The following is an 11,109-nucleotide window of genomic DNA, read 5'->3' on the forward strand; positions in this document are numbered from 1 at the left end:
TACGCGCATGCGTAATCAAACTGGCAGTCTACGCATGGTGCTGTTGATAAAGTCATTTACATAAAATTAATGTTACAATTACCTCTTGCTGTTTATTTATTTAATGGTGACAACGATGATACTTGACTAACCCATTTTAAACCATGCAACTTTCAAAAGTATCAGTGAGTAGTCAGGTAGTGCAGACGCCAGGAAGATCGCTCCTTCTCAACACAGTTTTTCAGGTTGGAGTTCATGGAATCTTGGAAGTTGTTCTGTAACTTGTGGTCGAGGAACTAGAAGAGATACAAGACGATGCTTGAACGGTCCAGGTTGTCTACCCGCAAATGGTGGAACAAGGATGGTGCCTTGTAGGGGAGGAATTTGCCCAAGTGAGATACATTTGGTTAATTTACTCATTATTTTTATGCATAATCATGATCATTATTTTTGTAACCATTCATTTTCTTCAGTTTGGAGTTCATGGAATCTTGGAAGTTGTTCTGTAACTTGTGGTCAAGGAACTAGAAGAGATACAAGACGATGCTTGAATGGTCCAGGTTGTCTACCCACAAATGGTGGTACAAGGACATTACTCTGCCAAGAACCAGTTTGTGATGGTCAGTCTGTTGGTCTTTAAGTATTCTGCATGATGGTTTTACTTGTTTAATAAAATTTTGATTTATGCATTTACTAATTTTCCAAGTGGTGAGAGCGCAATTGTGGATTTGTTACGTCATTAGTCTATAACCTGACATTGTTATTGACGATTGACCTTCTGTTACTTATGTGATTGCAGATCCAACAAAGTCACCGCTGTTCAGCTTTTTCATGCCTGGATTTAGTGAGTAGTGTTGCCATTCAACGTATTCATCATGAATCCTCAGTATTCTCATCAACAGCGTCATACGAAGGGAATTCGGTTATTGGCTTCTCCTCTTCAATAGTTTTCTCAGACAAATTAATTTTGAATGAATTATTAAACTGATCTAAGGAAGGTCGAGGTCAAGATGTCTACTCTGAAGTACATGCTTGCTGTAATCGCAAACCACATTGCAGTAAAATAAAATGTTGTTGTTTTGTTTTATTCACTTGATAGACATAACATTATAGGCTAGGAGTGTGCAAACTTGCAGCACTGGGTCAAATCCGCATAACCAGCTTGGCCCGAAGGCCACAACTGGAAATATCTAGTTTTAGTGTAATCTTATAATGATCTTATAGAAACAATTTCTATTGGAATAATATTATGCTGATGAAGCCACACTTGTGTGGAGAAAGCTCTATTTAATAAAATTGATTGTTCTGATTTAGTGTGATGCTGTTTATTTTATTTTAAATATCTGTTTGCTTGATAACACAGTGGTTGAACTTGTCGGATTGCCAAACAAAAAATAATGTTTACTAAACGTTGCAAACTTGAGTCATAAATGAAAACCGTTTCACGAGCTATACATTATTTAAACTTCGGACCTTTCCGCTGGCCAAGAAGTTTAACTTCGTGGGCCACGGTTTGCACACCCCTGTTGTAGGCTACTGTTAAAGTTTTTAAAAAACTTTTTAAGTTAATTTAAGTAAATCACAAGGCAGATAACATGTGAAGAGAAAGAACAGAGCGAGGTTTATAAAATAATGTGAATAGAACAAGCTTTGTGTGGCGTATTAACTTTCAGCATTGATGTTATAGGAAGTACAAAATTAGCTCAGACTTAACCCATAATTAATGAAAGATGTGGAAAAAAACGCATAAATTACATGTTACAAATATGACCGGTGTTAGACGCATTTTCTTGTAAAAGAAATTTTGAAAATTTTTATTGGCAAGTAGTTGAAAATTTCGTACTTCTAGAAAGCCCTAGTTTGAATTAATATTTCCGCCTAACTTTTATATTCCGCAGCATTCACCTTACCTCCAGATACTCCTAACCGATGCAGGGGGCGATCACGAAAATGGGGGCTATGCTCGGGGAATCCCGCGACACGTAGCACCGCCGATCGATGCCTGCAGCGTAAGTGTTTCTACGTTTATTAAAAGTTGCCGGTCAACTTTATGTCTCAACATTGCAAACTTGATTCTCACTATCCAGAGTTGCTCTCAAGGTTAGTTTGGTGTAGAGATACGTGCTGGTTCTTTTTTAATAATTTCTAATATAGTAATAGTTTCTTATGGAAACAAGTTTTTTTTTCTTGTGGTATTTCTAACAAATTTATTTTTTCCGCAAAATCCCCAACAGTCTAACTGCACTGTTAAAATTCAAGGTTTTTCTGCTTTTCTTTTTAGTTTATCAAGAGATTACGAAATTAAGTGATTTCACAAACAAATTGGCAACGTATTTGTCATTGTGGCAGGAAGTCAGTTATGTTCGAGGTCAGCACTTCTTGTCACCGCCTTCATCGACAGTCTAATATCCCCCGGCATTGTACGAACTACTACGCCACTTCAACCTCTCGATGCCTGCAGGAACATCACGGACATGGATGGAAACGTCATCGCTGAGAGCTGCTACAGCGTCAATCGCGCGAACGGACTATCACAGGTGCGAGTGATATTGTGTCGTCAATCACCGAGGAGACGTTTGTGACCGAACAAAAGCAAATTGTCGTCAGTAAATCAAGGTGAACATTTCAACTGTCAGGACAGCTTCCAGTGACAATCACAACCAGTCACGAGTCTTCCGACTGGCAGGTTTTGACATTTTCTCCTTTCAAACTTCCTGAAGCTGATGTTTTTGGCATTTTTAATTCTATTTAAAATCTTTTTGATCAGCAGCGTTGTACTATAAGTGGAACTAACCTTGAGGGCGCACGTTGATACGACGTTGATACGACGTATGCTAACGTTAACAATATTAACTTGTCCTTGCAATGTAAACAAGGTTGAACGTTTTAAAATAAATACAAATTGTGACAGGAGAAAAGAGCAAAGCGCGATCTACTCTTGATGTTGGATGGGAGGGAAGGAGAAAAGCGCTTTCGACGCTTGAAGAACATCGGAGTTGCCATCATAAAGCGTCAGTGAAATGCGCGTTTTTAGTTTTTAACAACTTTTTCCATTTTGATTCGCGTTTCATTTAAATTTTTATTTTATTTATTCAGTTTTATGCGGAGAGTTGCGCGTGGTGCCGGAGCTGACTAGGGTCGCCGTGATGTCATTCGACCGGTTACCCCGACTCCATATCCCGCTGTTGCATAGGACAAACACCGAGCTCAATACCAACGTGGGAGTCATTTCAGCTCATACCCGCCACACAATCAAGTGAGCACTAGACATCGCCGACGTGACCGATAGAAAGATAACGTTTTGCTTGTTTAAAAGTTTTTGCTTTTTTGATTGCAGCACAGTCACATCCGGGAAAGCTTGCTTGAACAATGCGCTTGTCTACGCTCGCGATGTCGCGCTCGACTCTGCTATGGGAGGGAGAAGAGGAGAACCCAACGTCGTCCAGGAGATAATTTTATTAACTGACGGGTAACTTCAAGATTTGTTTATTCCCGCGAGTAGCAACAGCGGTCTGGTAGTAAACTTGTAAATCGTAGGTTGTCATAGACAGAGGAACAATAGAATAAAGTACAACCAATAGAAACATAGGAGGTTTGTCAAGTGTCTCGTCTTAAAAGCGGTGACTGGGCAGTGTCGTGTGAGTTAGAAATATTGCATCACTAATTTTTTTCGCATCGACGCTTTTATAGAGATGGGCCGGGGCAATTTGGATCATGATTGTTGCGTCAATAGGTATGGTACAAAGTCAAGGAGTCTGCAGTCGATGGTAGATCTTTCATTCCGAGTGTTGTGCTGGGGTTTGTACCAGTTGTAAGTGATTCCAATAAACATCGATTCAACGTCAAACACCATCATGCCGACATCTTGAACTGGATGTTTAGTGACTTACCATACACGACACTGGCTCAGCACGCGCGTTCTTAACCAAGAAATGTTTCTCCTGAATTAAAATCCTTATTTTACTATTGGCTAACTTCTTTTTCAATGGCTAATAACAAACTACGATTTACAAATTTGCCTTTAGCAGTAGGAGAACTTGAACGTTCAGGACTACTTTGAACCTAAGTACCGGATATGCTTCAAGGAGAAAGAAAGATTTCCAAGAAGGATTAGGTTTAAACACTAGCTCAAATGCCATTACGAAACTTCTCCATTCCAGATGCGGTAATTGCATGCAAGAAAATATCGAACGCACCTCCCAAGAACTGAAGGCTCTGAATGTAAATGTCTATGTGGTCGCAGTTAACCTCTCCACCTCGTGCAGGAAAACTATGCAGGTGAGCAGGTTGATAAGAGGAAGAGCAAGATGATAAGATGGGGGCAAGATGATAAGATGGAGAGCAAGATGATAAGATGGGGGGCAGGATGATAAGATGGAGAGCAAGATGATAAGATGGGAAGCAGGATGATAAGATGAGGAGCAGGATGATAAGATGGGGAGAAGGATGATAAGATGTGGGGCAGGATGATAAGATGGGGGAAGGATGATAAGATGGGGAGCAGGATGATAAGATGGAAGCAGGATGATAAGATGGGGGCAAGATCATAAGATGGGGGGAGAGATGATAAGATGGAGAGCAAGATGATAAAATGGGAAGCAAGATGATAAGATGGGGAGCAGAATGATAAAATGGGGGATGGATGATAAGATGGGGGGAGGGATGATAAGATGGGAAGCAGGATGACAAGATGGGAGCAGGAGGATAAGATGGGGAGCAGGATGATAAGATGGGGAGCAGGATCATAAGATGGGGGAAAATGATAAGATGGGGAGCAGGATGATAAGATGGGGAAGGATGATAAGATGGGGAGCAGGATGATAAGATGGGAGGAAGAATGATATGATGGGGGGAAGGATGATAAGATGGGGGCAGGATGATAAGATAGGGGGCAGGATGATAAGATGGGGAGCAGGATGATAAGATGGGGGCAGGATGATAAAAATTTGTTGAAGATTTTTTACTATTCAACTTTTTTCAAAATGCTAGGCTACAAGTGATTTTTCTATTGAAGAAACAAATGATACATTATGGAAACATGTTATTTTATTGTGACATAACATTAATGTGACGCTGAACTATAGGCCTGCTGTACAATCATGTGACGAAAGCCGTGCTGGTCTTTGTTTCTTCAGGTACTCGCACAAGGCGGAAAGTGCTTTCATCTCTTCCACTTGCAGAACTACGACCAGAGACTTGTTGAATTCCTGTCGGCGATGAAGGACACTTCACCAGCTTGTCCACCACAACTTTATAACCACACCAGATCTTGTCTAACAAACGGATGACTCTCAAAGCAGAACTGATCTGATTCGTGAAGCTAAATATAATGAAGTAATTAACGGAACTAAATTGTAAATAATATTTTCATTGCTCAAATGTCTGTGGCATTCATTCTCTACCTTTGCGCTATATGGGTTGCAGTCAGCAGGACAGTTTTCTCAGTGGATTTCAAGTCTCTGTTCAAATCTGGATTGTGAATTACTGCAGCACAAAGATTACTGCAGACACTTAGAGTATTGTAGACTGGGGGCTAGATCTGACTATAAACCAGAGATGACAAACTAATCAAGGCTGCACTTTAGTCTGTTCAAGCCAGCAATCGAATTGCCTGCAGTCTTCTCTGGTTTGCTTCCGATGAGGTTTTAATTGTCTGCAGCCTCTGAGGAGATTGAGGCCAAAACTGCACTGTATTCCAGAGGCTTCCTCTTGGAATAGACTGCAGAGAAAAGGAAATAGAAATTCAAAGAAGACATGCAATCCTATGAGCTGCAGACAATCGCAGCCTATTAAAGATCTCAGCCCTAAGCACAACTTGCAAATGGCAACCCAGAATAGACCTGGTAGCAAAATTTAATTAGGATTGCTAGGTTGTTGCTTGTGAAGACTGAATTGCAGTCCTCGCGGTCTGCAATAAAGTGCAAAGTGGACTGGTCGAAAAATGGTTTGCAGTCCACATCAAACTATAATTCGGAGCATACTGTCTATTCAAGGCTGCAGTTAAGCCTTTGCCAAACAACAGTTTGCTCTGCACTTTTTCTGGGTTTCCTTGTGCTTGCTGCTTGGGAGAAGGTTAACCCAGAGTCAGTGGCTCCGAGAGGGGGGGGGGAAGTCGGGCCAGCTTCCCCCCTAGCAAAACATTGTAAAGGAAAAACGAGTAGTTTTTTGTTTTTGCACTTTTGAGGGGGGCCCATTTTTAGTACTAAAGTAAAAATGTACCAACTAAAAAATCAACAAATTCTTAAATGAAGTGCGTAGTTCCAAGTATTTCTCAATCATTGTAAATGTCACTCTCGATGCTTCTCATCAAGAACAAATCATTTTCGTGTTAAGGTAGGCGATGTTGAACAGCTTCAAGACGTAAAATCTGAAGCTGAAATGATTTCTGTATCACTGAACGGTTTCGATTGTATTGATAGTTTCAATTTGAAAAGTGGCGCTATTTTAGCTAAGCGGGAACTATTTTTGCTTGACAACTGAACCATAACTTCAAAATCTGCGTTGGCCATGCATAGGATGTTGTATCCAACACAAGTTATCTGGGAAAGTTAAAGGTATCAGTCCAAGCACGATTAAAGAAAGTAAATCCTGTATATTTTTTGTTTATGGATCATCATCATCATCAGTCATTATCTCCTCATTCATCAGATTGCGCATCAACATGAGTTATTTGCTTCCAAGAGTGGCGATTTGAGCCAGCTCGTTCAGTGTCGCCAAGTTCAAGTTGAGTCCGGTCCATGATTGGATGTTGTCTTGCCATCGTTTTGGTTGTCTGCCACGTTTTCTTTTTTCTTCTACTTTTCCTTCTGTGCAAACTTTGCTGATTCCGAATTGTGATCTTTTAGTGTGGCCGAACAGTTTTAAAACTTTTGATTTTATTAACTTATTGCTGCAACTGGATGTAATTTTGTCATAGTTAAAAGATCTTTTGTTTTCGTGTGGTCAAGTAGCCTTTGTTAGTCATGCTTCTCATGATGTGATTTGGAAGGTATAGTGAGTTTTTTCTTTATTTGAGTTTTTGTTTATGGATGTTGTTGCTTAAATCTGGTTGGAATTCATAATGTTGCCTACAGACAGCGTTGTTCAAATGTCTTATCATTTTTGGAGTAATTGATTATCTGTAAGCTTGTGGCATCTTTAAAGTTATAGCCCAGTCAAAGAAAAATTTCTGAAAAATCTAAAGAAAGCTGTCCTATCATCTCGCAAAGAAAATTGACTTCGAGAAAGTAATCAAGGCGTGGTGCAGTCAAACCCAATGCTTTACATTACCCTTTTGCAATTGGAGCTCTAAAGACGTTTGTTAAATGCATCAAGTTAGAACCAACAAGAGCTTGATCGGAAGCTGAGTCAATGCTAAAGTAGCCTACAACTAGCAGTTTAAAATTTGTGACTGCTTTGCATTATGTGGATTACGGTCCTAAACAAGATTCACTGATGAATTTAATGAAATTAAAGGAAGATGTAATATAAGTAAGAGAAAGCTGAGAAGAGTAGGCTACTACTCGCAAGCTAAAGTTGCAGTGGCAATTATAAATTTAAAAGAAAATGACTTTTTTTTCCTGAGGACAGAACGCTTTTATTACTCCACCTAACTAGCTGAATCATTCGAAGGAAATGTATTCTACCCTACATTGCAAAAGATTCGATAGTTGTTGGAATTGACAAATGTATCAACAAACTCAAACATATCGTCGATGAGTTTGAAGTTCCATGAAAATTTCATCATATGTCTGTTGTGCACTGTGCAGTTGTGGGCATGTGAGACAAATTTAAACCATTTGTAGGCTACAACAATGACATTTCTCAAGACATTTGGGATGCAAACTTCAGCAGCAAACTTCAGCTGCAAACCAAAACGAACCACCCCATAATCTCTACACAAGGAATCATTGATTGCAACTTTCGAAAGGTTTTTCCAAATAGTTTTGTTATGATTTTTTTTGTGTTCCGGTAGCTACCTCCAACGGTTGTGCTTTGAGAACGTGGTTTTAGCAATTACGGAAATTTGTAAAGAATTGTTTGCGCTCCAGTAGGCCTATGACTAGTAGGCCTATGACTCAAAACCGATTGAAAAGCCTAACTATACATGTTGTGCATCAATTCAGACGTCGCAAAATTTTATCATTTGATGCTGTGATCCGTAACTTTGCGTTGCAAAAACTCCAGAAAGGGTTGAATTGAATCAGGCATGTCCAAAGTCCGGCCCGCGAGCCAACTCCGGCCCACGAGACGTTTTTGTATGGCCCGCGCCTGTTGTTGTAGGCTACAATGTGTTATTTTTGGCCTGCAGACACACAAAATCATATAAATTCAACTCGCAGTTTTCAGAAAAATTATTGTGGCTGTTGGCCCGCGAACACTTATTATCAAAACTGGCTCGCGTGGGAGAAATTTGGACACTCCTGAATTAAATGCTTGGTTGAACTATTTTCGTTGCCTGTCGGCCTATTGTGTGTTTACAAAACTTTCTAGACAAAATAGTTTGCCTCAGTGGCATTTTTGCTGCAAGTGTAATCCAGTGATTATATATTGATGATTTTTACATTGAACGAAGTTCTTTTCATGCTGAGGAAAGTAGGCTAATTTCAGCTTAACACGAACATGCAATGCAATATTTGCTAAAAAATATTATGGGGCCCATTTTTCGTGTTTTTTCCCGACCAGTGCTGAAGTCTCTCGGAGGCCCTGCCCAGAGTAGCCATGATGAGTTTGGTCTGATTTTGCTTCTAGTGAGCTGAGCCATTTGGTTAGAGCTGCAAGTAGTCTACTCTAGAATGCAGTAGCCTACTCTCGGGGTTCAATGTAAAACTTGTAGCACAGTGCAACCCACAGCCGATAATGATTCAAATCCCAGAGCATTCTGCATCTAACATGTTTCGAACCTAGTTGTTTAATTTATCTAAAGTCGGTTTCTAACACTTTTTGTTTTTTACCTTCTTCTAAACCTCCGCTTTGTTGGCATGTATTATTGTAATGTTCAAAAATAAAAATAGACTGAGCAGGATGCAGCCTAGAGCACACTCCAAACTGTAGCCATAATCCGAGCTGTAGTCTAATCTACGCGGATGAAATGTGCTTGAGATTGCTGTGTGTTATGGGGTGGATTCATTTCTGGCTGTAGTCTGCTTGGAGTTGTTGTCTGGTTTTTGTTTCAATTTGCTAAGCAGCAGCCTAAGATTGAAGACTTCCCAACTAGTCCAGTCGCTGAATGATTTGACCCGGAAAAAAATAATACCAAGCTGAAACTTTGTCAGGAGGTTCCATTGGTGATGTGGAGTCACCAAAAAAAAGCCCCATGATTCCCCCTTGGGAATAGTGAGTTTTGGCCATTTTTCCATAATGGCCGCAGCTCCCATAGGCCAAAAATTCGAAATCGTCTAAAAGTGATGTTTTATACCTCATTCGAAAGATAATTTTATACTGAATCACTTTCACAAAAGAACTATGGTCAAAAAATACACACATTTGAAGTTATTAGCCATTAAATGCGGACTATAAGGCAGAATCCACCATTAGGCTTTAGCCTGGTGGATTTTTGTGAGGAGTGACAAGCAATGAATTACTCCATAGTTAAACCAGAGCTTACGAAAAAGTGTACAATTTCCCATCCGAAGTTACTCCTCAAACTGATTTTGGAAAACTCAATAGATAAACAACAAGTCTCCATAAAAGTGAAAAATTAAAACCAATTGTATATAGTGTAGAAATTCAAAAGTTGCTGAATATAATTTTTGGAATATTTTATCCTAAATTACTCCCAAGCCAATATTGACATATTTTTGACATTAAAATACACCACACTGAACAAAGGTTGACCGGTAAATAGAAAAATTGTAGAAATTCTGTCAAAAAATGTTACATTCTTATTCACAAATGCAATGCCTTTGAGATTCGTGCTAAAATGCTGATTTGTTATGTGGTTCGTTAATTTTTTGTACTAGGGTAATGTAAAGTGATCTTCAGTGAGAAATACACATGTATACACTATACAATAACTGACTTAGCCAATACTTTTAAAACTAACCTGAGTTTCGTTAAGGTTTGAAATTTCTTTCCACCATACATTGCTACAAAGATTGGTTCTGCTAACATTGCAATTTTAGCTTGGTCTGCCCAAACATCGCTCATTTTTATGGATAAATCTTTTTACTTTTCCTTTTCCAAATGAAGCCGAAACAGTATCACAGGCGGACCATGCATGAATAAATAGAAGATGCTCTCTGATTGTCTCCAGTGGTGGTGAAACAGTTTTCATGCTCCATCCTTCTGAGCCTTTTCTTGGAAAAATACAACATCTTGAAAATCTTCCCTCCAATGATAAAGTAACATAACAATGATGTCTGTGTCGTCGGTTACAACAACAATAGGATTTCGTCTGCTTGCAGAAAGATTGATCACTGTTTCCACAATTTCAGTGTCAGCATCACCATCACGGTTAGTTACTTGCTGTCCATCTTTCTTCAAACTCCCAGAAATCAGATCAATAAATTGAGCTTTGTTGTGTTCATTCGAAAGAAAACGATCTTGTGTAGCTGGTACAGAATTAATAGACGCCACTTCAACATTTGGACACTTTTTACTAGCAGTTCGTCGAATAAGTTATGTTTATTTGACTTTGTAGAAGCGTACTTATATCCATCAAAGATAACCTGAGCAGAACCATACTGCCTTCTAACATATTAAGACACATAGAGTTGAGGCAATTCAGCGAATGTTGAGTCTTTCAACCATCTGACTCTGTGAAGTAGGGCACCTCCATCAACAACATACAATGAATTTTTATCAATCTGGTCCTTACCAACAGCTTCTGTATCATTCATTAGTGCTGTTCTCAAAGCAGCATTATCAGCTTTTCTTATGAGTCCATCCTTGAACAGTGAAGGAGGATATGGTGTCATTTCGTATGAAAAGTACTTCTCAACATCGTGTCGCGGTACTCCCCTCCATGGAACCCAAATAATAATGTGTTTTGTGCATCACTGGGGAGACAAGCTCGTAGTAGCACGTGATTGGTCCTCCCTTCCACAGTTCTGGAATGTGACGTTAGATTTAGTGAGAGCGCAGTGTTTGTTTCTTCGTTATGAGAGATGCGCTCCTCTCTTGTAAGAAGCCATTTTTATTTCTGAAACT

The 11,109-nt window shown here is 39.5% G+C and overlaps 1 protein-coding gene across 1 annotated transcript; it reads left to right on the plus strand.

Moving 5' to 3' along the window:
* The first annotated feature begins 293 nt into the window (after positions 1 to 293).
* On the plus strand, positions 294 to 9,071 carry LOC145778775 (uncharacterized). The gene is made up of 11 exons (XM_082590351.1): positions 294 to 371; positions 453 to 599; positions 779 to 823; positions 1,878 to 1,988; positions 2,329 to 2,516; positions 2,891 to 2,990; positions 3,076 to 3,235; positions 3,317 to 3,448; positions 4,140 to 4,257; positions 5,115 to 6,066; positions 8,675 to 9,071. The coding sequence occupies exons 1-10, from the start codon at positions 341 to 343 to the stop codon at positions 5,265 to 5,267; spliced, it is 1,185 nt and encodes a 394-aa protein (XP_082446477.1). The 5' UTR covers positions 294 to 340; the 3' UTR covers positions 5,268 to 6,066; positions 8,675 to 9,071.
* Positions 9,072 to 11,109: the final 2,038 nt, after the last annotated feature.

The sequence above is a fragment of the Aplidium turbinatum genome, chromosome 10 (assembly GCF_918807975.1).
Source record: "Aplidium turbinatum chromosome 10, kaAplTurb1.1, whole genome shotgun sequence".
Classification (NCBI taxonomy): Eukaryota; Metazoa; Chordata; class Ascidiacea; order Aplousobranchia; family Polyclinidae; genus Aplidium; species Aplidium turbinatum.

Bases quoted from the DNA above. Each gene is read 5' to 3' on its own strand.
- LOC145778775 (XM_082590351.1), top strand. From the start codon at position 341: ATGGTGCCTTGTAGGGGAGGAATTTGCCCAA. The intron at 3,236-3,316 runs GTGAGCACTAGA...TTTTGATTGCAG, and splicing joins CATACCCGCCACACAATCAA to CACAGTCACATCCGGGAAAG. The intron at 3,449-4,139 runs GTAACTTCAAGA...TCTCCATTCCAG, and splicing joins ATAATTTTATTAACTGACGG to ATGCGGTAATTGCATGCAAG.